General features: G+C 44.5%; 1 protein-coding gene across 1 annotated transcript in view; it reads right to left on the bottom strand.

Moving 5' to 3' along the window:
* Positions 1-422: 422 nt before the first annotated feature.
* Positions 423-25774, bottom strand: part of VPS13A (vacuolar protein sorting 13 homolog A) — a 192671-nt gene continuing 167319 nt past the window's right edge. The window contains exons 47-58 of the mRNA XM_068236705.1: positions 24970-25249; positions 20474-20866; positions 18653-18757; positions 18419-18565; positions 14060-14188; positions 13086-13219; positions 11346-11475; positions 9400-9632; positions 6697-6844; positions 3570-3716; positions 1189-1270; positions 423-496 (exon numbers count right to left, since the gene is read on the bottom strand). Coding sequence (XP_068092806.1) covers positions 423-496; positions 1189-1270; positions 3570-3716; positions 6697-6844; positions 9400-9632; positions 11346-11475; positions 13086-13219; positions 14060-14188; positions 18419-18565; positions 18653-18757; positions 20474-20866; positions 24970-25249 — 2002 coding nt within the window. The remainder of the gene's footprint in view (positions 497-1188; positions 1271-3569; positions 3717-6696; positions 6845-9399; positions 9633-11345; positions 11476-13085; positions 13220-14059; positions 14189-18418; positions 18566-18652; positions 18758-20473; positions 20867-24969; positions 25250-25774) is intronic.

Raw genomic sequence — 25774 nt, 5'->3', positions numbered from 1 at the left:
CACCTAAACTATATACAGTATCTGATATCAGAAAACCTGCATATTCAAAATAGAGTAGTGTGAATTTAATATGTTGCATGGTCATTGCATCAATTTTTATCAAACGTAAGTGATATATAACTCAAATTTCATCTCTGCTCTAAAACATTAAACACAGCGTACAAATTGGAAAAAAATGTCTGGTATTGAGTTTCTGGAAGGGTTTATGACTCAAGCTTCCACCTCACTGGGAAGCTAAAATTGCCATATAAAATTATGAGATCGTCTTGTGTTACTATTTGCAGAAACAAAGTAGAGAGATTTCTCTGATTCACAGGGGGGAGGGATAGAAGTTTCTCTACTTTGTTTGATCTACAAATCATTAATACAAGACAATCTCATCATTTGTACTGTGCCCGCCCTCCCCCTACATATTCACATTCTTACTTTATGCGTGAGATTTCAGAATGTCCAGCTGTTCTCTTCACAATGCTCACATCAGTTAGGGGTTTTGGTTCTGAAACAAAATAATATAAAATATAAATATTTGGAGTGAAATAATGGAAAACAAAATTTTGTATCAACTTTCAGAAACTTTACACATTTTGAAACTGATGTTTTACAATGTGTAAGCGGTTTTGCAGTTGTTATATAAAAGAAGCCAAGCTGCATAGGTATATCAAAGATGATAGGTATTTTAATGAGGAACCTCAGCAATATCTGTGTGACCTATGGCAGCAGCAAGAAAAGTGATCCCTCAGCTCTACCGCAAAGTAATAGATATACCAGGGAGTCAACCAGTCCACACCTGGATCCCTCTTAGGTGTGTGACATTCACAGCAGCAGACAGAATGACTGGGTCTCCACCTGGATTTGTGCAAAAATGCTGGTTTATTGTACCATAGTAATAGAAAAAACACACGACGTTTCGGCCAGCGGCCTTCATCAAGTGTAACACAGACCTCCTCCACAGAGTTTTAGATCCAAAAATCATCTGGTGTATTGCTTCTTGGCATCTGTTCAGCCCAACAGCTATTTAGCTCTGGATTTGGCCGCTATCTTTTTGCTGTATTGTTTGTGGGATTAAACACTGGGTACTTTTTGTTTGTATATTTCATATTTTCAATTTTTTTTATTTAAAAATTGCATTTCACAACAGAAACTATATTTACTTCTGAGTAATGAAATCTTATAAATGAAAGTACAAACCTGAGTCCAACGTCACAGACTTGGGTGGTTTTACTGGATAAAAAACAAAAGGAAATATAGCTCCAGGAATTTGATTCTGAATCTGTGAGGGGAACACACAATTGAGACATTAGTGATAATCTATCAGTGGTATGTCATGAAACAAGGCAAATGGTTTTTATTTGGACATTAAAATTATTGTTTCAGATATACAGTATTCCACAATAATAATGCAATGCCTTTTATAAGAGATATAACCTCCCTACCAATATCATAGTAATAACATTATTGACAATAACTCAGTATGTCCACTTTTGCAGTTTCTTTCAAACAGGTAGTTTCACGGCACCTTCGGAAAAAGATCCAACAAATGAGCTTATTTCTTTACTATTCAAGTACCTTCCGTCTCCACTAACACCATTACATGCCAGATATCTTGTATTATGCCACATATATTTAATACAAGTAAAAATGGGAAAAATCCAAACCAGCAAAGTGTGTAATAATAAAGAAAACATCCTACACAACACCAGTGTGTTACTATACAACAATTATCTCCTATTTATTAAATCCTAATAATGTGATCCCTAGGAACTATGGTACATACTTAAAAGGCAAAGACATTTTGGCGGAGTGTGTTCACAATGGTATCCTTTGTGTTTCAAGAACAAAAACTTTGGTCTGTGCACTGCAATGCTTATTGGTTCAGTAAACTTAAAGAGACTCTGTAACAAAATTTTCAGCCTTATTTCTTCTATCCTATAAGTTCCTAGACCTGTTCTAATGTGATCTGGATTACTAGTTGCACTGTCTCTGTAATATATCTAATCTTCTTTGCTATGTCAAGCTGTGTCGGCCCAGGGAGGAATGGGCTGCCTCTGTTGTAATTGGGATAAGGTATGCACGTCCCCTGCAGGCTCTGTGTACTTTGTTTATTCCTCACAGACAGCGTCTTTACTCTCAGTTTCAGCTTGTCTGTAATGCAGTTTGTGAGGCTGAGGGGGGCGGGAGCTGCCTGTCACATGCTGAGAAACTGTGAAACTAATCCCAGACTGGAGTGCAGAAACTTGTAGTATACTGTAACATGAGATATGTATATATACACACACAGACACACATACACGTGTATGTATGTGTGTGTATGTATGTATATATCTATATATGTACACATACATCACTTCCTGGTTAGCGGCCATGTTTTTTGTTTGTAAACACTGCCTAAAACTGGCGATTAAAAGCCAGGATCGCGGCGGGGCTGAAATGGCAAAGAGTGACCCATTGGTATGTTTTTATTGTACAAATCCGAAAATCGGAAAGTACAGATACTCTATAAAATGAGAATCTTATAGTAAATTATTCACTCATATAATGAATGCAAGACAATGATGCCCCGAAAATCAGAAAACTTATGTTCAAATACAAGGCAGGATAAATTTAGAGGCTAATAGCTAAAAATAAAGTGTATGATAACGAGATTCTATGGTTTGCATGAAACTAATAAAGCATAAATCGTATTTATCCCGTTTGTACATTATTGTAAACAGCTGAGAAAAGTCATTTACGTATATTTTGCAGCTTACAATAACGGATTATAAAATGAGCGGAAAATCATTACCATCTCACTATCCATCCCGGCTACTGAATAAGGAAATATAAGCAGAGCATGCACCATTTATGAAAATATTGTTTTATTTTGTAGAACTGTCTCACAACTCCAGTAAGTCTATAGATATACTTTTATTTCTTGATCTGAGAATGAAAGGACAACTCTAATCATATAAGAACTACTATTAGTAGTTTTAGCAAAAAATAAATAAATAAATGGTGCTGTTTAATATGCATTGACACTTCTACAAATATCTTATTACTGTTATTTTTAGATTATAAAAAATACATCAACTATATTTATGTAGATAGGACTATCCGCAGGTCATATAAAGAAGAGTGGGACATCCCTGTGCAGAGAGAACATTGGAGCATGCTGATGAATACATTTAAAACCTGTGCCAGCAACTTCTGAACTGGCCACTAGAGCTCCAGGATCACTGCGGTCACATAACAGTAAGCTTGGAGCTCTAGTAGCCAGTTCAGATGCTGCCAGGGAGACAGGGAGCCCTGAGCTGGAGCAAGGTGAGGTAGACATGCTTCCATAGACACGCTCAGCATGGGGATCTATGGTACCACATGGGGAGGGAGGTTGGATTAATCGGCAGGTCAGGCCTTTTGGCCTATTTTTTTTAGGACAAAAGTGTGTGCGTGCCCGCATGTGTGTTTGTGTCCCACACTTCTCACTGAAGACTACGAGCTGTCATTGATGCTAAAGGTGGTAATATGCAATATTAATAAATAAGGATATGCAAACTTTTGAACAGAAAAAAAAAATCTACAACTCTTCTACTTACCTGTATTCTGTAGACCTGGAGTCTTATAGCTGTCTGGTGAGCAGAGGCAGAGTACTCTAATTTTAAGGCTGGCAAAAAGCTCCTCCTCACAGGTGCTGAGGCTGGATGTACAAACTTCATACCAGTTAAGGTAGGAGTTAGGCATACCTGCAACATCCATCAAAGATATCATCAGTTTAAATACATGCACATGCTGCTAATAAACAAATCACATAGGAATACTGTGGCGCTCTTCATTCAAAGTAAAAGATACTGAAGTTGCTGTCCTCTACAACCAATTATCAGGCAGCTCTAAACTGACTGAAAAGGAATCTGAGACACTCTTGTGCTTATGTGCAAAAATATTATTTTTCGGGAAAACTGAACTGGGTTGAATATGCAGTCTCCAATATGTATTTGATTCCAGGAGATTACACACTATTTGTTTTATTGCACTTTGGTTTCCATCCTGAACTAGCATACAGGATAAGACTAGGGTCACAGTACCCAATCTGTATACTGTGGCTAAACTATTACAGGCAGAGGCTTAGCAGGCAAGTGGAGTTTTAAAAATGTAGCCATCAACGGCTCCTTCAATATTAATCATAGTTCAAGCATCCTTTAGCATGAAATAACTTTTCCACCCCAGAAATCATCCCTGTGTAAGTGTGTAAAGAGATAAAATTAATAAATTATGATCATCTCAGGAACGGCTTGTGGTGTAGCAGTAACAGGAGATAGCAACATTACACAGTCAAAAACCTGATTGTAGAATGAGAAATCAGATTTTGTCATTTCTGTGCATAGTAGACCACAAATGTTTCTGTAATATCCATAACAGATCAAACAATTGTGCTTAAAGAAAAGCTCCCTTTTTTTTAAAGCAACGACTACTTACAACCTGAGTGTATTGCAGCCTTTATATGACTGCGCTTAAAGGAATACTTAAGTCAAACTTAAAAAATGACTTTTACTCACCTGGGGCATCCCTCAGCCCCCCGAAGCTGGATGGTGCCCTCGCAGCCCCGCTCCGACCGTCCTGTCTCCGCCGGCGGCTACTTCCGGGTTCGCGACAGCCGCCGACAGGCTGGGAACGCGGCTGATTTTCCGCGTTCCCTGCCGCTATCATCACCCTCTATGCTGCTATAGCGTATACGTGCCCTTGCAGCCCCGCTCCGACCGTCCTGTCCCCACCGGCGGCTACTTCCGGGTTCGGCGACAGCCGCCGACAGGCTGGGAACGCGGCTGATTTTCAGCATAGAGGGTGATAATAGCGGCAGGGAACGCGGAAAATCAGCCGCGTTCCCAGCCTGTCGGCGGCTGTCGCCGAACCCGGAAGTAGCCGCCGGCGGGGACAGGACGGTCGGAGCGGGGCTGCGAGGGCACCATCCAGCTTCGGGGGGCTGAGGGATGCCCCAGGTGAGTAAAAGTCATTTTTTAAGTTTGACTTAAGTATTCCTTTAATGGAAACCTGAGACGAAGGAATACAAGTTTTATACAGACCCGGGGCTTCCTCCAGCCACCTTCGTGCTGATTAGTCCCTCACTGTCCTCCTCCGCAATCCAGCACGATAACTGCGGGAGTCGGGGGCTTATTGTGCTGCGCAAGCGCAGAGCGCTCCCTGCCGTAGGAGTGAGACGGGGGAGCGTGCTTGGCCGTACTTTGCCTGCGTGCACTGGCCCTAACTTTCTGATTTGTTGAGCCCAATTGAGGAGGCTGCAGGAGGCAGAGGAATGCGACGAGGGAGCGATCAGGTCGAAGGGGGCTGCAGGAAGCCCCAGGTATGTATAAAACTGTTTTTCCTTCGCCTCAGGTACACGTTAAAGCGGATCCAAGATGAAAAACTAACTAGAACAAGTAACTTGTCTATATATTTTATCTAAAGTTTAGATAGTTTACACAGCAAATATAGCTGCAAACAGCTTTAATAGAAAATGATTATTTCTTCCTGTGATACAATGACAGCAGCCATGTTGTTTGTAAACATTACACAGAGGCAGGCTTATCTGTATCTTGAGCACTCAGCCTGTGAAAAAAAAACTAATCCTGATTCCTCCCCTCTGCCTCTGAAATCTCTGGCTAGTAACACTTCCTCCTCCTACAGCCCAGATTGAGCTCCCATGAGCCCTTGCTACTGCCAAGGCTCTCTGAAAACCTTTGGGTGAGGCTTGTTTAGTTTATAGGGAATTAGAGTATAAAAACAAAAACAAAAATGTATTTGGCTTGAGGAATGCCCTATAAACAATAGGAAAGGAACACAATTATGCAATGAGTAAAAGTTCACCTCGGATCCACTTTAAAGGTAGTACAGTGTTCTCCCCAGGCCCTTTTAGACGGGAGCTGCACCAGGATAATTTTGGTGAGCACCCAGCTTTCATCAGCTCACCTTCTCATCCTATGCTGTACAGCAAGGGTGAAGAGGCGCTCAGGACGGATAAAACTTTGTTAAAAGCACAATAAAATAAGAAAATAAGAGGTTTCGTGGGTCTTTCCTACTTCCTCAGGCCAGTAACAGAGCCACTTGTAACAAGCCAGATAGCTAGGGATGCCTCTTCTGATTTTATTTTGCTTTTAACAAAGTTTTATCCATCCTGGGCGCCTCTTCACCCTTGCTGTGCTAAGTTTAACCTCTTCCTCCTTTTCTCGAGGGGGTGGTTTGAATGTTTTACTCTTCGGTGGCTCGACCTCCTACAGATCTAATCTACAATTTTTTAAAGAGTGTGTCCATATCCCATCCAGCCAACACTGGATTGCCTGAGTGGAGACGGGCTGATCCTCTCCACTTGTCTCAAGTGGTTGGTTTCCCCTTATTGCAACCTACCTTTGCGACTATATTTCTTGTTAGTTACTCATTCATTTCAGAAAATAGTGACATATTGAGCTATTAGGCTCCCATTGTCTCTGTGCTTTTTCCTAAGGTGATTCTTCACCCCCTCTATCCTACGCTGTAAGCAGAGTTGTGCCGACCCTGCATTCCATCATAGTGGACCCACCCCCGGCTATTTTTTCATGCAACCCCCGGCTGGAAAAAAAATTCTGGAGAGAACACTGTAGTACTTTTACTCAAACCACCCTGAAATGGAAATGCCCAGAACCATGTCATCACAATCCACTGCAATTACAAAACAGAATCCTTAGAAAGTTCTACCTGAGTATTGGGATCCAGATCAACTATTTTCTCTTCAGTGGGGGCAGAATCCAGGTATTCTTTGTACGCGCCCTCCAACCTTTCTGTCTGTTTAATACTTAGCGGCCTCCATCTGTGTTTCTTCTTTGTTTCCCAGACAACGTCAGAGCTAAGTGGAAGAAGCACAAAACATTTATTTAATTACACAATTTTTTTTGTATGTTTGAAAGCTCAAAGTCAGAAGACTTTTTGTGAAATGCTAATTAAAACCTGGCTCTTCAAACTCGCCTTCCCATCTTCCTCTCTATACTATGTGGTCCTTCGCTCTTAAATAGTAAGCTTTATTGAGCAGAGTCCACTTCTCCTGGGGTGTCACAATTGGAATGCAGGTCTGTCATCTGCACTCCTATTTATTGTTCAATGCTGTGTGGTATGTTGAATAGCATACTAATTCAGGGTGCTGCCTTTGATTTAGAGTTCAAGCCTTTGACTAGGGTTCAAATCGCAGCTCAACTCAGTACATAAAACAGTAAGAAGTCTCTGGGCAAGCCTCCCTAATGAGAAAAAAAGGTGGAGGGTGCTTAGATTGATGTCTGCATCTAACTTTCACCCGCTGCTGGCCTGTATATTAGGGTACCCACTATCCCTAGTATAAGCAAAAGTATATTTTATATTCAAAACAGGTAGTGCTGGGAATGCTATGTAGTAGTTACAAAAAGTACCTTTAATTAGTGCTTAAAACATATAAACATATAAAATTGCTTGAGCTTCAAATCACACACACACACACACACACACACACACACACACACACACACACACACACACACACACACACACACACACACACACACACACACACACAGTACACACAGAGGGCGTAGCAGCACCACCAGGGACCTTTCCGTATGCCAGCAACGTGAGGGTTCCTGCCCTCAAGGTCATACAAAAAAACACAGAAGGTTGCGGCACACTGCTCTTTATTGAGCTCAAAATTTCTAGCAACAGTTTCGGGTGAACTTCACCCTTTATCAAGCTAACCCAATATGGCAACAGGAAACAATATATATCTTCTGGACCCGGAAGTGACATCATGGAAACCATGATGTTGTGCATTCTTGCTAACATATGTCAGAAAAGTGACTTTGTATCTTTAAGGGGAGTTTCCCCTATATACGTGCAGTTGCTTGGGTTAGCTCGAAATCCGAAACTGTTGCTGGAAATTTTGAGCTCAATAAAGAGCAGTGTGCCGCAATCTTCTGTGTTTTTTTTTGTTTTTTTATATAAACATATTATATCGCCTGTCTTGCAACTGCAGTGGAAATATACATTCCCTAATTGGAACACTCCATACACAGCTCATCAGCAATCATACATAGACCATCCAGTGTGTATCACAAAAACAGGTGCACCGTGCAAAAAACAAAACAAAAAAACTATACAAAACTATGCAATGTCAAGGTGCAGACAAAACTAGGCAATGTCAAGGTGCAGGATACTAATAGATCCAGAAGGATTATCTATGCATCCGGGTCTAGAAATACAGAATAGGAATTGTCCCTTTGCATCAAATAGTGTGTAGATAATAATGCATCTACGGGTGATTTGATGCTCAAGCAATTTTAGAACCGGAGATTGTATTTATATGTTTTAGCACCAATTAAAGGTGCTTTTTGTAACTACTACATAGTATTCCCAGTGCTACCTGTTTTGAATATAAAAAGGTTCTCTAATGCTCCTGGTCACCCATGGCTGCTGCCCTAAGTGGCTGCTTCCCTAAGACCGACAGGAGAAGAACACAATATAAATCTTATATGTCTTATCTTTGCATAGAAGATTCTGTAATAATTTCAGCATTTCTGTACAGTTCCACCTAGCATTTATGCTACATTAAAAAAAACACCTACAAAACTAGCTGTGGTTTTGAGAGGTGGCTTAAGAGAAGGACATTACTTTTTACTACTCGATACCAATACATATTGCAGGAGCCGATACTTGTACTCGGCCACTTTCATATTTAAGTTGTCTCTTTTTTACATTCAGATTCTGATGTTTAATGTAAATGAAATTGGTAAAATGTGCAATTGCAATGGTTTATGCACTTTTGACAAATATATCAAAGGTATCTGAGTAGCTCCTGTAGCTTCACCTGCAGACAGTTGAAATTACAATTTCAACACAAAAAAAATTGCACACAGTGTGCAATTTTACTGTAAAGATAACTGTCCACACTCCTCCCCCTATCCAACCATAAACCCGTGTGAATTAATAATGTGGGAGCTGTGAGAGGGAAGCAAACTGTCCCTCTTTCTCAGGACAAATCACCTAACCAAGCCTGCCTCCACAATATGCTAGTAAGAGCTTAATTCTTTGTGACCAGCACTGCAGCTATGGCAGAATGTGCTGAGTTGCATCACTGGCTGCAGAGCGTTAAGCTCTCAGGAGCACAAGAGGAGCTAGAAAGTGACAAGTGTTTACTATCTGGGGAACCCCCTCTCTGCTGTCAGCTATATGCTTTGTAGAAAAATCTCTGGGTCACATTGCTAACTTTTCCAAATGGAATTTCTGTGGAATGGGTGCATCTCATATGAATTGCATGACAACTGACATAATCCCCCATTTACCTGTACTAAAAAGAGAAAACGGAAGTGGGCACACTTGGACTTTAATTCCAAAATAAACAGACAAACTGTTGGGAAAGTGACAAAAAAATGTGTAACTTGCCTGCTAATACCAATATAGGAGACTTCTTGTTTGGAATAGTTATTTACTAGTGAGATGCCAAGGTTTGAGAAGGAGATTGTCACTTCTTGCTCAGCTAATTCTGCTTTTTCGTTGTCATACGTCACATTAAACACATCATGGTCTTCCGTGAAGAGCACAATTCGCTGTAAGCCTTCCAGGAAGCACACCAAATAGACAATGGAATTCTCCAGTCTGAGGTATTCAACTCTGTCCTGTAAGAAGTAAAAACGTAATCACTTATTTATAAACCTGGCATTTCAAAACAGTCTCATCTGAGATTGGTGGAGTTACTAACCATTTTTGCATTTGTTAACAAATTAATTCTATAAATAAGAATTTAAGATGTTGCAATAACTTTTGGCATGTGTAAGTAAAGTTACAATTATTTATGGTCAGTAAAGCTCTGACTGCTGAGGAGAAAACATTCTAGAGCAGAATCAAGCTGTTGGCATTGAGGAGCTGGGAATCTTAACTGCTGCGGAAAATATTTTTACATTTCAGCTATTAAAAAGGAAAATATTTCACAACTTTTTAACAGTGCATACTTTTAGAATCCAGTTTCATTGGATCAAAAATGTATGTAAGATTTGGGGTCACAATCATGAATAAAAGGTCCATAGCCAGGCCTGATGCACATTTTTTAGGCTTTACACAATACATGAATCCTTTTGTGACCAGTTAAAACCACAGACAATCCTCATAATATACAGGGAGAAGGCAGTAGAAGGCCACGCACACCCAAAATGGTAACTGAGACGAAAGTGGGAAACCACATGCTCAACCGGCAGTAGGTGAATGAACTCAAACGCACTCCTGTAAGTGCCAAAACCAGCAACCTGACAGGGTGGCAAGATAGTAGGACACTATAGTGGCAGATGTACCAGTAGGTGCTTACAGCTGGGAAGTGCAAAGCTGCCCATCCGGTTGTGACCCCAAAGTTTATGCTTTTTAAACCGTCCACACTACATATGTAACAAACTTAATTTAAAGGTAGGTTTTCATGTGGGTGTGACAAACAAATCATGTATAACGAATGTATTATGCAAACTTGTGTTCAGCATTATCACCATTAACAATGCTCTCTCCTCCAATGTAAAAGTGTTTCGTAGCTATACTGTGTCTTCATTCTGCCTCCCTCCTTTTGCTGAATAGGCACATTGCCTTCACAAGAGCTGAGTCACTTAAAGTGTACCCGAAGCTCGGGTACACAAAATGAGATACTTACCTAAAGACAGAGAAGCCTCAGGATCCTATTGAGGCTTCCCTTGCTATTCCTTGGTTCCCCCGTTGCTGAGCGTGCTACTGTGCATGAGCAGGCGGGCTCGCAGGGCCATTACGTGCACTTAAACCAGGAAGAGGAGCTGCGCAGCCCTGATGTGAAGAGGCGCCGCTCTCAGCAATGGGGTATTTGTTAGAACCGAGGGAAACCTCATTGGGATCTTGAGACATCCCTTTCTAAATACTAAATAGCAGATTTTGAACCTGAGCTTCGGCTTGGGTTTGCTTTAAGCTGAAAAGGAGGTGGGCAGAGAAGACACAGGCAGTGAGTTTCTTGCCTTTGCTGATGACCAGAGATAAGCAAGCTTCTACTGCTCTCTGCAGTGAAAATAAATGATTTATACACATGGAATACTTGGGAATGCTTTCAAATGTTATTCTATAGAAGAGTAATTACTGACATGGGTTTGAGAATATAATTCCACTTTAATGATTACCACAATTCAAAGTACATCTAGAAAGAGATGATCGTAGCTATTTTAGCACCAATTAAGAGCTAATTTAGCGTCTGAAGGAGGGTTCCATGTGAGACATAAGGCATGCTTACACCTTACATAAAGCATGCTTAGTAGCAACCTAAACATTACTGGTGGTAAAGGGTGTTATTTAATGAAATGAATAAATGAATGACAATCATTTATACGGACCTCGGTCTGAGTGACTTCCCCACTGCTTGATCCACATTTCCAGCACAGTACTCTTTTGCTAGCAGGGTCTTCCCAAGCATATAAAGCAGCCTTCCCAGGGGTCACTTTGTCTGCTTCTCCTTCAACAGAACTGAAAACGCCAGAGTCATAGGTAATTATCTTAACAGAGAAAATCAACATTCTAGGAAAAAAAAAAAAACTTTGGCTTTGCAAACTCTTGCTTTACAAAGTATTGAATTTTGTCAAAAACTGGAAACAGGGCAATTGTTTTTCATTTCTAAGTGACCCTGCAGTGTCATATCCTGAAACAGAAGTGCTTAACAACCAAGATGCACTGCAGTTTCTTACAGTGTACAGCTTTTTTTTATCCCCTCCAGACATCTGAAAACGCTACAGCTCAAACTGACTACGGAGTAGTGGAGTCACAGCTAAATGCACAGAATTCCATTGATTACTACTCATCCTGTCTTCTGGTGACTCATGCTGTCTAGGTGGAGAGCAGACAGCATCAATCATCAGTAGGTAGTAGTGACTGGTGCTCACACAGACAGTAGTCAGCATGCAGGCTTGAAGTGACTTGCAGGATTTTTTCCTATGGCTGGATAAGATAGAAGAAAAGATGTTCGGTATAAGAAAAGAATCAGAGCTTGGTTTTGTTTCACAATATGGCAGTGCATTCATATGCATGCATTCTTTACAGTGTCATTTTAACCACTTAACGACCAGCTAACGCCGATAGGCGGCGCCTGGTCGTTAGTGGTATAGCATGGAAACGTCCGCTCGTACGAGCGGCCTTTCCACGCCAGTTCACGTAATGTAAAAACGCGGGGAGGAAATCCCCGCTGTTTACATCATACGACGCTGCTGCCTCTGATTGGCCGGGAATCGCCGGCATCTGATAGGCCAAAGCCTATCCTAGGATGCGCAGGACGGACTTCCGTCCTGCGCATTACAGACCAAGAGGGAAGTAAGCGGGGAGAGGGCGGAAATCGCTGCGGAGGGGGGCATTGAGGAGCCCCCCCCCCCCCCGCTACTCACCAATGGCCGGCGGCGATCAGACCCCCCCCCCCCAGCAGGACATCCCCCTAGTGGGGAAAAAAGAGGGGGGGGGGAAGTCTGATCGCCCTGGTGTAATCCTGATCGGTGCTGCAGGCTGTAGAGCCCACGCAGCACCGATCATTACAAATTTGCCTGGTCCTTAAAGGGATACTGTAGGGGGGGGTCGGGGGAAAATGAGCTGAACTTACCCGGGGCTTCTAATGGTCCCCCGCAGACATCCTGTGTTGGCACAGCCACTCCCCAATGCTCCGGCCCCGCCTCCGGTTCACTTCTGGAATTTCTGACTTTAAAGTCAGAAAACCACTGCGCCTGTGTTGCCGTGTCCTCGCTCCCGCTGATGTCACCAGAAGTGTACTGCGCAGACACAGACCATACTGGGCTTGCGCTGTGCGCTCTTGATGACATCAGCGGGATCGAGGACACGGCAATGCAGGCGCAGTGGTTTTCTGACTTTAAAGTCAAAAATTCCAGAAGTGAACCGGAGGCGGGGCCGAAGCATCGGTGAGCGGCTGCGCCAACACAGGATGTCTGCGGGGGACCATTAGAAGCCCCGGGTAAGTTCAGCTCATTTTCCCCCGACCCCCCTACAGTATCCCTTTAAGTGGTTAATTCATCAAAAAACAAAATATCAAAATGAGCCCTTAACTCACAGCATCAACTAAAATTTCAAAATATAAATACCTTTGGGAAAATTCAATGATTTCAGACTTTGTATCATTTATGATCATAAATGGAGCGGACCCGACAAAGTAGTCTGAAAATGTGATGACAGTGGAGTAGTCTCGCAGGGTGACATCCACTAATATGCCCCCAAGCTGTAAGACAAGAGAAAGTGACAAGAAACTAACTTGTAAAAAATCTATGTTGATCTTATCTTACAACCTTTTTGTAATCCAGCCATGGGATCTGCTACAAACTGCTCACAAGGGAAAATGAAGCAGACCAATCACATACTAGCACACTTGCACCTTCGCATACTAGGGCTTTGTGTTTAAATCAATTGGCTGCCGCTTTTAGGACATACCTGGGGTATACTGTATATACTTGTAGATTTAGCAATGATAGAACACATTTTTCAATTCTATTTGATTTTCTCTTTTTGCTAAAACGCTCAGCAGATCACTGCCCGAACCTGTCATCCTGTTACAGGCCAGGCTTTGCAGGCAGTGTCCACAGTGAAACTGTGTCTTGTACTCTATTTCATGATGACGTTCGCTCTATGATCCACACTTATCAATTTTACATACAACTACACTTACAAAACAAGCGAATGTCTAACAAACTAGACTACACCATCACCCTCGTCCTGAACAGTGAAAAAGTGCATAGGAGTTCCTCTTCCAACCCATATCAAAGCAGCAGCAGCCCAGGATGAGGACCCTAAAGTCTGACTAGGGCTACAAAGGAAAGCTCAAGCCAAGTGCCTGTCTGTAAATTCACATGGACATGGGCTTAGATGGCCTTTGCAATGTTGAACCCAAATTAACCTATCATTACACTTCAGGATGTGGGAGGAAACCAAGGCACCTGGAGAACATGTATGAAAATATGATATGATTATACTAATCTCAATGCAGGTAGTATCCTTGATTTGGATGTAACCTTGAATACTAGACGTTCAGGAAATGCTGTCCAAAGATGACAGCTCAGCTTACCTTATCACCCAGATTAAGTAGAGTACAGTTGTCTTGTTTATTAAATTGTATTTTCTTTGAAGGAATCTGGCAGCCTTCAACTTCAATAGTTAGTTTACTTTTAAGACATTCAGGCCAAAATGATACACACTAAAAACACAAGAAAATAATTAGTTATGCTATTACTTAAAATAAAAAAAATTAGTTATGCTATTACTTACAATAAAAAGATTTCAAACGACTATCTTAACTGTTATAAACAAGGAAAACTATTGCAAGACTAAAATGACAATCTCCTGAAAACATAAAACGTTTCCTCATTCCGATATGTAAGAGTAGTCTCTCTTAACCCTTGGCCTGGAGATGCAATTTCAGTGGTTGTTGAGAAACATGATCAAACCACACAAATAGTTAATTTTACTTGGATGATCATAGAAAAGTACTGTTTATGTTGGCGGTCAGTGAGGTACCTATTAAAGTCTCCATTCCATTTATGGGAGAGAGGCAGAGGCAGCTTATCTATCTTTGACGGTTAGGAAAAATGTGCATGCTAATCAGAACTACAATAAAAGAAGTAAACAGTAGGGGTTAACTGTGACCTCATCTCTGCCTACATCGTGGAATGGGGAAATGTCTGTGACAGTAGAAAGAAAGACACACGTCACTGCAGAGAGAGAGGTATGGCACCAGTGACTACAGGAAACACCTGTGGGTCACCTGTGACTGAAAGAAAAGGGAGGGAGGCGGGCCACCCGTTCCTGGAGGGAGGGAGGCGGGTAGGGCTGCACGGTTTTGCGGTTTTAAACCGAAACCGCAATTCACGTGCAGACGATCTGCAGATCGTCAGTAGCTGCGGTTTTGTCGGTTTTGTCCCGCCTACCGCCGCGCCGTCATAAAGAGCCACTGATTGGCATATTTATGAATGTCAATGAGCCGGGCAGAACGGGGAGGGAGAGTCTAGTACAGAGCAGCACACAGCGCCACCAATCACTAGATAGAGATGGTATGACGGAGGCGATAGGCGGATCTGTACAGAGGGTACAGCTCCGCCTACAGCCGCCGTCATACTATCTCTATCTAGTGATTGGTGGCGCTGTGTGCTGCTCTGTACTGCACTCGCCCTCCCCCTTCTGCCCAGCTCATTGACATTCATAAATATGCACTGCTGGTGTGCGCCGGGTGTGGGCGGCGGCAGAATCCGTAAGTGACCGGAGTCACGCTGCCTGCCGCCCGCCTTGAAGTAATGACGACCTGCCGCTGCCCCCTTCTCGCCAGCACGAAATGGATGCCCGCCGCTGCCCCCTTCCCGCCAGCGCGAAATAGATGCCCGCTGCCTGCCATCGCCACCGGTGAGCAACTTCAGCCTCAGCCTGCTGGACTTAATGGTGGCAGGGAGCGAGAGGCCTCAGCCTGCCAACAGAGATCCCCCAGCCAGTCCTTCCACCTGCATTGTGCAGCGGCCACCTCTAGCTCCGGCCACTCTGTCTCTCCTCCTCCCTCTCTCTTCCCACCCCTCTGTCTCTCACCCCCCCCCCCCTGTCTATCTCTCCCCCCCCCTCTCTGTCTCTTGCCTCCCCCTCTCTCTGTCTCTCTCTGCCCACTCTGTCTCTCTCTTCCCCCCCCCCCCTTTTTGTCTTGCTCTCTTTGTCTCTCCCCCCTCTCTGTCTCTCTCCCCCTCTCTCTTTCTGTCTCTCTCCCTCCCTCTCTCTTGCTCTTTCTCCCCCCCCCCCCACATCTATCTGCCCCCTCTGTCTCTCTCTCCCCCTCTCTGTCTCTCTCTCTCCCCCTGTCTCGCTCTCTTCCTCTCTCTCTCTTTCTGTCTCTCGCCTCCCCCTCTCTCTGTCTCTCTCTCCCCCCTCTCTCTGTCTCTCTCTCCCCCCTCTGTTATCTGCCCCCAGTGTCTCTCTCTTTCCCCCCTCTCTGTCTTGCTCTCTTTGTCTCTCCCCCCGCACTGCTCTGTCACTCTCCCCCTTCCTCCCTCTCTCTGTCTCCCCCCCCCCATCTATCTGCCCCCTCTGTCTCTCTCTCTCTCTCTCCCCCCCTCTGTCTCTCTCCCCCCTCTCTGTCTCTCTCCCCCCTCTCTGTCTCTCTCCCCCCTCTGTGTCACTTTCTCCCTCTCTCTCTCTTCCCCTTTCTCTCTCTCCCCCCCTCTCTGTCACAGGACATCATGGCCACAACCACCCTCAGCCACACTAACATTGCGGCCACTGTCAGCTCTGCCAGTGCCACCAGTGGCCCAGGTCCACCAGCCCCTGTGGTAGCCAGGCCACCATCCCTCTCTCTTTCCCTCCCTCCCACTCTCTCTCTCTCTCCTCTTTCCATCCCTCTCTCTCCCCTCCCTCTCTGTGTCTCTCTCTCTGCCTCACTCTCTCTCCCCCCTCTCTCTCTGTCGCAGGACTGTATTAAATTACTCTGCGCATATATGCAGTAACATTTACAAACATGACAGAAAATGACATCATACTACACTCAGTTTGATAATATGATTTGATTTTTTGTCAGTGCACGTTTGTAAATGTTACTGTACATTGTGAATGTAGTGCTAAAGCTTGTTTTGAGAAAAATCGTGAAAAAATCGAAATCGCAATTTCTAAGAGAAAAATTTCAATTTTTCCCTAAAATCGTGCAGCCCTAGAGGCGGGCCACCCGTTCCTGGAGGGAGGGAGGCGGGGCCACCCGTTCCTGGAGGGAGGGAGGCGGGGCCACCCGTTCCTGGAGGGAGGGAGGCGGGGCCACCCGTTCCTGGAGGGAGGGAGGCGGGGCCACCCGTTCCTGCAGGGAGGGAGGGGGGGCCACCCGTTCCTGCAGGGAGGGAGGGGGGGCCACCCGTTCCTGCAGGGAGGGAGGGGGGGCCACCCGTTCCTGCAGGGAGGGAGGGGGGGCCACCCGTTCCGGCAGGGAGGGAGGGGGGGCCACCCGTTCCGGCAGGGAGGGAGGGGGGCCACCCGTGCCCGCAGGGAGGGGGGCCACCCGTGCCCGCAGGGAGGGGGGCCACCCGTGCCCGGAGGGAGGGGGGGCCACCCGTGCCCGGAGGGAGGGGGGCCACCCGTGCCCGGAGGAAGGGGGGGGCACCCGTGCCCGGAGGAAGGGGGGGGCCACCCGTGCCCGGAGGAAGGGGGGGGCCACCCGTGCCCGGAGGGAGGGGGGCCACCCGTGCCCGCAGGGAGAGAGGTGGGCCACCCGTGCCCGCAGGGAGGGAGGTGGGACACCCGTGCCCGCAGGGAGGGAGGTGGGACACCCGTGCCCGCAGGGAGGGAGGTGGGACACCCGTGCCCGCAGGGAGGGAGGTGGGACACCCGTGCCCGCAGGGAGGGAGGTGGGACACCCGTGCCCGCAGGGAGGGAGGTGGGACACCCGTGCCCGCAGGGAGGGAGGTGGGACACCCGTGCCCGCAGGGAGGGAGGTGGGACACCCGTGCCCGCAGGGAGGGAGGTGGGACACCCGTGCCCGCAGGGAGGGAGGTGGGACACCCGTGCCCGCAGGGAGGGAGGTGGGACACCCGTGCCCGCAGGGAGGGAGGTGGGACACCCGTGCCCGCAGGGAGGGAGGTGAGACACCCGTGCCCGCAGGGAGGGAGGTGAGACACCCGTGCCCGCAGGGAGGGAGGTGAGACACCCGTGCTCGCAGGGAGGGAGGTGGGACACCTGTGCCCGCAGGGAGGGAGGTGGGACACCTGTGCCCGCAGGGAGGGAGGTGGGACACCTGTGCCCGCAGGGAGGGAGGTGGGACACCTGTGCCCGCAGGGAGGGAGGTGGGACACTTGTGCCCGCAGGGAGGGAGGTGGGACACCCGTGCCTGCAGGGAGGGAGGTGGGACACCTGACCTCACTTTTGGCCTTCTAGGGAGCACACTGAACTGCAAAGATTTCAGCTTTAAGAGTCCACTCATCAGCATATGATGAGATAGGTGGAGGGAGCGTGCACATGATAAACCATACTCACAAAACAGAAGGCAGTTGCTCAAACACACTACTTAATTTAAAGCATCACGCGGTTTTAGTAGACTGGATGCACTCCCACCATGCTTTCACTTAGCAGCTTTCCATACATCCAAGTCTGCAATTGACTAAAGTCTCCCACAGAAATATGCGCTTCCAGAAGGTAGTCAAAAAGCAAAAGTTCAGCAGGAGCACAGCCAACTGCTACACGCAACGCAGGATGCCATGGTGTGGGGATAAGCACCAAACATTTCTTTGGCGACTATGGTTTTCATACACCTGCTCAACTCCCTCCACATACACACATGATGATGGCTGAAGTTGTTTTTTGAGACTGCAACACAAGTATGTCTGACTTAATATGCAGATTTGGATTCACCTTTTCTAACACAAAGTATGCTTCTCCAATAAATTGTCTAAATCTAAGAATGGGTAAATCAGACCTGTCCAGAAGGAACTTCAATGACCCGCACTGTGTTTTCTTCCATCACACCTACATTATAAGTGCTTCTATTTGTGATCATAAAAAATGGTGTGAAAGTGACGATCCTTGTGAGGTTAAAGCTGCTCGCATAAATGGACACACCAACCTGAAACAAACAGCAAAAGGATAGGTCCATTAAGACCATGGTACACTTTCTTCATGCTTCAAGCAGGTATGAAATGAGTTAACTTACTTGGTAATCCAAATATTTGCTCTTGCACTTCACAGAACCATGAGTGCCTACAGTATCCATGGAGAAAGGGTCTGACAACTCACTGTCGGTTATCATCAGCTGCACCTGAAAAAACAACCTATATCAATCAATATGGGGCAACCAGCTGACAACCATGTGACACTGTCTGTTAATAAACTTTACACAGAGGTGCAGAGTCTCATGCGCAAGATATCACCATATGGAAACACAAGCTTTTACTTGCTCTTTTCTTACAAAAGTACTAGCCAAAACATGTTAATGCAAGAAAGGAGGAAGGGAGGAGACATTCGATGCTAATGCTTTGTAAAGTGCCACGGAATATGTTGGCGCTTTATAAATCAATAATAATAAATAATGCAACGGTTATCCTTTAACATTCATATCCAACTTGGATAATATAAGATTGTATGGATAAGAAGAAGCAGGTACTGTACATTTTATACTGCAGTGAGTTATCTGTCATGTTCTTAAAAAGGGACGCTTCTGCAAAAAGGATCAAAGGCAACCTGGGAGGATTTTCATTTTCATGATTGGAACAGGTGGTCTGCTTTGACAATGAAATCTACAATCACAGACTTTTCTATAAAATAATCAAATGCAAGTCCAGGTTCGCACACCAGGTTCAAGTGGCAATAGTCCTCTTTTTATTGCTCCATCAGCACATACATGGGACAATTGTTTTGGGGCCAACAGCAGGTCCCCTTCTTCAGACAGTGCAGAAGAAGGGGACCTGCTGTTGGCCCCGAAACAATTGTCCCATGTATGTGCTGATGGAGCAATAAAAAGAGGACTATTGCAATTCGAACCTGGTGTGCAAGCCTGGACTTACATTTGATTGCTATGTGAATCGGCTTAGCACCTACAGGCTTTGCACCCACCATTTTGGTAAGGTGTGCCACTTACACCAATCTTCCTTTCTGTAAAATAAGTTAGCTGCTTGAATGTTAATTGATCCTCTGCCTTTAACACTTCTGACCCTGAGTGAGTATGCGGATAACATGTTCTGACTGCAGGTGTGTAACTGGAAAAATACTAAACCCAAAAGATCACCATAACATCCAGGAAATTAACACTTATTTTTTACAATGAGGTCAATAATAGACTATTTTAATTTACGTTCACTTCAAGTCCTAGGAGAAAGAATAGCCTTAAAGGACAACTGAAGTGAGAATAATATGGAACCTGCCATATTAACTTCCTTTTAAACAATATAAGTTGCCTGGCAGTCCTGCTGATCCATTTGACTGCAGTAGGGTCTGAATGACAGCAGAAACAAGCATGCAGCTAATCTTGTCAGATCGGACAATGTCAGAAACACCTGATCTGCATGGTTGTTCAGGGTCTATAACTAAAAGTATTATGCTGGGAATACACGTTGAGTGTTTTCGTCACATAGATGGCTCGATAGATAATTTCCAACAGGTCCGATCTGATTTAAATCGTTTTTTCTGTTCAATTTTCTCGTAGAAGTATATGGAAATCGATTGGAAAAATGATTAAAAAAAATCAATCTGCCAGTAAATCTTCCAAAAAAAATCATGTATTCCCAGCATTAGAGGCAGAAGATCAGTAGGATTGCCAGGAAATTGCATAGAAGGAAATAAATATGGCAGCTTCCATATTCCTATCACTTCAGATGTCCTTTATGGATCTATATAAGCTCATAAACGAGTTCTATCTGCTAAGAATTGGCCCTGTCAATACGTGTAGCTATCTGTTAATTGTCTGCTTACACATGTGCAAATATGATTTTAATAAAATGCTTTAAAATATAGCTATGTTTCCCGATGTATAGGATACCTTGTTATTCTGTAAAAAGTTTCTTGGTTTAAAGGAAAAAAGCAGGGGCTTCTTGTGGTCAGCAGGATGTTTTCGGTGAATGTCATCTGCCTTGTACTGCAACATTCTTCCAGTCTTGTTGACCATCCAGTATGGACAGTGAATTGCCAAAATCGTTTGTCCAGTGGTGTAAGTGACATGAACAGCAATGTCCAGTTCTGATTTGTCTAGCTCTGAAACACAGTAGAATGTGACAAAGTGAATATCCTGCTGCTTGCTCTGGATTGGATATTTCGCTTCCCAGTTCATGTCTAGGTAGTTTGACAAACGCAGCTTCAGTTTGGTTTGGTCTACAACAGCATTATGTATCTGGACTGAACAGCCATCTTCTATCACAACCTGTTCATCTTTATCCTACGAGGGAAAAAAAAAAAAAGAGAAAAAATGTTAGAGACCTTTTACTAACAACTACAAATCCACCCAAAATGAGAACATCATGGGTAGTATGTATGTACCGTAGATTAAAATATATATATATGGCGTGGGTTATTCTGTGTTTGTATATGACCCACATGGTCCTGCCAGGCGCAAGAGGAGCTCCAGACCACCTTCCGAGTGTTCGTCATCAGCCTAGCCCGCCGCATCACCCGCTGCCTTGAGGGCTCCTGCCCTCCCACGTGACCCTGTCCTCCAGCGCGTCTGTGAGCACCACCACCTAGCCCTGAGGATCAACTGCCCACTTCCTACACACGAACCGGACCACAGAGCTGGACACAGGTGGTTATCTTGCCCAGCTCTGCCTGCCTGGGCCACTGAGGTTAGTGCTGCTACTCCTCTGGCCTACAGCTGTTGCCCAAGCCGCTGCTGCTACATTGCTCACCCCATCATAGGGCCATAATATATCATCTGAGTGGACGCCACCCACATGGTTGCGCCCATAGGCCCAGGAGCTGCTTCACCTGCCTTTTGCTTTCTGCTGCCTGGGAGACCTGATGTCTCTGCTGTGTCCCCTGGAGTACCAGACCACCATCCATATCCATGCCCTCCCACAGAGGAACTTTGCTGAGGCCATCCTGGTCCCCCGGCCGTTGGGCCCTGCTCTACCAACCTGGAGCAGCCACCCTCCACCTGGTCTCCACCGGGTCTGCCAGGATTAAATAATCCAGCATCTGGCAGGGGCTCACTGCACTGGCACCTTACTACACAGTGCCTGACCAGCAGCTGCAGATCCATCACAGCCTGCCAAGCGAGATATTAAATGGACTAGGTTGCACTGCAATCCTGGGGGGTCTTACTTTCCACTGCTTTCTTTTTCACTGTCCTCATTCTTCACTGTTCTTGTACACCTTCTGTCTCACTATCTATCCTTTCTCTCCTTTCCCCTCTCCTCTCTCTCTCTCTCTCTCTCTCTCTCCTTCAGGACAGACTTGGGGGGCATCCGATTCAAATTATCGCTGGAGAAGCGTTTGAGTGCAATGTACGGCAGCGGATGTCCCCCTGGTCCTTTCTCCTAGGTTGTTTTCCTGGGTCCATTCTTACGCCTCTAGCTATGCCTTTACTCTACCTTCCACTCTATGTCTTGTATATGCATTGTAACTACTGTATGTACCTAATGTATATGTATGCGCTGTGTGTATACTGTATATCTACTGAACGTAATACAGTGGCTTGCAAAAGTATTCAGCCCCCTTGAAGTTTTCCACATTTTGTCATATTACTGCCACAAACATGAATCAATTTTATTAGAATTCCACGTGAAAGACTAATACAAAGTGGTGTACACGCGAGAAGTGGAACAAAAATCATACAGGATTCCAAACATTTCTTACAAATCAATAACTGCAAAGTTATGTGTGCGTAATTATTCAGCCCCCCCGAGTCAATACTTTGTAGAACCACCTTTTGCTGCAATTACAGCTGTCAGTCTTTTAGGGTATGTCTCTACCAGCTTTGCACATCTAGAGACTGAAATCCTTGCCCATTCTCCTTTGCAAAACACCTCCAGCTCAGTCAGATTAGATGGACAGCGTTTGTGAACAGCAGTTTTCAGACCTTGCCACAGATTCTCGATTGGATTTAGATCTGGACTTTGACTGGGCAATTCTAACACATGGATAGGTTTTGTTTTAAACCATTCTATTGTTGCCCTGGCTTTATGTTTAGGGTCGTTTTCCTGCTGGAAGGTGAACCTCCGCCCCAGTCTCAAGTCTTTTGCAGACTCCCAAGAGGTTTTCTTCCAAAATTGCCCTGTATTTGGCTCCATCCATCTTCCCATCAACTCTGACCAGCTTCCCTGTCCCTGCTGAAGAGGTGCATTGCCACTATTGGACCTTTTTGAGCTTGCACTCCTTGCCTGGTGAGGCGTGTTGTACCTGCGAAACGCGTTGAGTGCCAAAATAAATTGTTATTTGTGATTTGAACAATTTCGATTGTCCATCATTTCAGGAGGTAAGTCCACCTGTACTCCTCCTTTTTAGTTGTTTTTAGATCATTTTAACTTGCCTGGAGCCTCTGTCCAAATTTGCACAGTATATAGTCCACCTTGGGTGGAGGGGACTCTCCCCTTCTTTCTATCTACAGAGAGCGACTTCTTAAACCTGAGTGGGGTCAGGTTCTAATGCTCCCCACCTGCATATCAAGTGTTTGCCTATGTGGTAACCCATGTTTGTGAGTATAACCACATCTGTTAATTATTTTGCCAACAATTGCTATACTTACTGCACCATATTGGGCTCTCAGTTTTTCTTTTTTTGCTTCAAGTGCTGCTGAAGAAAAGCACCCCAGAGCATGATGCTGCCACCACCATATTTGACAGTGGGGATGGTGTGTTCAGAGTGATGTGCAGTGTTAGTTTTCCGCCACACAAAGCGTTTTGCAGTTTGGCTAAAAAGTAAAATTTTGGTCTTATATGACCAGAGCACCTTCTTCCACATGTTTGCTGTGTCCCCCACATGGCTTGTGGCAAATTGCAAACGGGACTTCTTATGCTTTTCTGTTAACAATGGCTTTCTTCTTGCCACTCTTCCATAAAGGCTAACTTTGTGCAGTGTAGGACCAATAGTTGTCCTATGGACAGATTCCCCCACTTGAGCTGTAGATCTCTGCAGCTTGTCCAGAGTCACCATGGGCCTCTTGTCTGCATTTCTGATCAGTGCTCTTCTTGTTCGGCCTGTGAGTTTAGGTGGACGGCCTTGTCTTAGAATGGCCCAGTCAAAGTCCAGATCTAAATCCAATCGAGAATCTGTGGCAAGATCTGAAAACTGCTGTTCACAAACACTGTCCATCTAATCTGGCTGAGCTGGAGTTGTTTTGCAAAGAAGAATGGGTAAGGATTTCAGTCTCTAGATGCAAAACTGGTAGAGACATACCCTAAAAGACTGGCAGCTGTAATTGCAGCAAAAGGTGGTTCTACAAAGTATTGACTCAGGGGGCTGAATAATTACGCACACCCCACTTTGCAAGTATTTTTTTTTTAAATGTTTGGAATCATGTATGTTTTTCGTTTCACTTTTCACGTGTACACCACTTTGTATTGGTCTTTCATGTGGAATGCCAATAAAATTGATTCAGGTTTGTGGCGGTAATATGAAAAAATGCAGAAAACTTCAAGGGGGCCAAATACTTTTGCAAAACACTGTAGTTGCGTATTGTAGTGCAGATCATTATAACATATTTTGCATTTTTGCAGGCAACACATACACTGTTTGACATATTGTATTGTGACCTTCAATGCACACATTATAATGCATTTCACCACAATGGCCACTACTAAAAACAACTGGCTGTGTATATTGCTCCTTGATGGAATGAATGGGATGCCCTCATCTATCAGTTGAGTCCGTATGTGTGTGTGTATAAGTGTGTGTGTGTGTGTGTGTGTGTGTGTGTGTGTGTGTGTGTGTGTGTGTGTGTGTGTGTGTGTGTGTGAGAGTGTGAGAGTGTGTGTGAGAGTGTGAGAGTGTGTGTGAGAGTGTGTGTGAGTGTGTGAGTGTGTATGTGCGTATGTGTGTGTATAAGTGTGTGTATGTGTGTGTATAAGTGTGTGTATGTGTGTGTATAAGTGTGTGTGTGTATAAGTGTGTGTGTGTGTGAGTGTGTGTATAAGTGTGTGTATAAGTGTGTGTGTGTGTGTATAAGTGTGTGTGTGTGTGCATAAGTGTGTGTGTGTGTATAAGTGTGTGTGTGTGTGTGTGTATAAGTGTGTGTGTGTGTGTATAAGTGTGTGTGTGTGTGTATAAGTGTGTGTGTGTGTGTGTGTGTGTGTGTGTGTGTGTGTGTGTGTGTGTGTGTGTGTGTGTGTGTGTGTGAGAGAGAGAGAGTGTGAGAGAGAGAGTGTGTGTGAGAGAGTGTGTGTGTGTGTGTGTGTTTTTTTTTTGGGCAATTATTGAATAAGTTACCATTTACACATGATAATAAAAATATATTAATGTTAAATTCGTGTGTGCATATTGGGCGATTATTGAACAAGTTACCATTTGTACATGATAATACAATTTATAAATGTTAAAGCTGTGTACCTCCAGTGAGTAGGTCATTTGGTAAGGCAGCAAATTGCGGAGGATGACGCTTGGCCACAGATGAACAACATAAGGCAGATCCCACTTTTCATCCGTACATGTTGAAGATATCAAGACATCCATAACCGGTGCAACGTTCACGATAAGGGAATCAATATTATTTTTACGCGACTGGCATTTTGTCGCTAACCGTGAGCCTTGGTTTTTCAAAAACTCTTCAAAGTCTATTGCTTCACACTTCTCATATACACCTTCCAATGGCTTTAAACTTAAGGCAGACCTATGCAACCAGAAAAGAAAGTTAGACATGCACAAATATAAACACAAAGCACATTTATAACTATTATTCTGATAGTCTGTGGTAAAGCCCAAGTAAATTCTGGAAACACTTTTTTTTTTATCAAACACTACAACCTTCAGTATAAATTAAGTATAACTTTTGGCACTTTAGTTTTATGTAAAAATCTGTTTTAATTGCCTGTAGCTGTACACCTATCTACACAGATGCAAGACCTCTGCACTTCACTGGCTTCCTGTTCAGAATGTGTAGAAGAGAACTAAAGAATTTGACACGTGACAGTTACCAGCTAAGGGAGAAGCAGAAAGCACTGAAACCAGCTAGTAAATCCAGCAACTGCTAAGGGGTTTACCATTCACATTAAGAATATTGTAAACCAGGTTCTCCCTCCCCCGCAAAAGTAAAAAAAAAATCTCAGACAGCAATCAAGTCTTTTCTATAACTTGCCCAATCATTGCCAGACTCTAAATCATGCAACTTTCCAGGTTATAGCGGATCTGAACTCAG

This window comes from Hyperolius riggenbachi, chromosome 1, assembly GCF_040937935.1.
Source record: "Hyperolius riggenbachi isolate aHypRig1 chromosome 1, aHypRig1.pri, whole genome shotgun sequence".
Classification (NCBI taxonomy): domain Eukaryota; kingdom Metazoa; phylum Chordata; class Amphibia; order Anura; family Hyperoliidae; genus Hyperolius; species Hyperolius riggenbachi.
The sequence above is the reverse complement of the archived record's forward strand: the minus strand, read 5'-3'. Positions and strand labels throughout refer to the sequence as shown.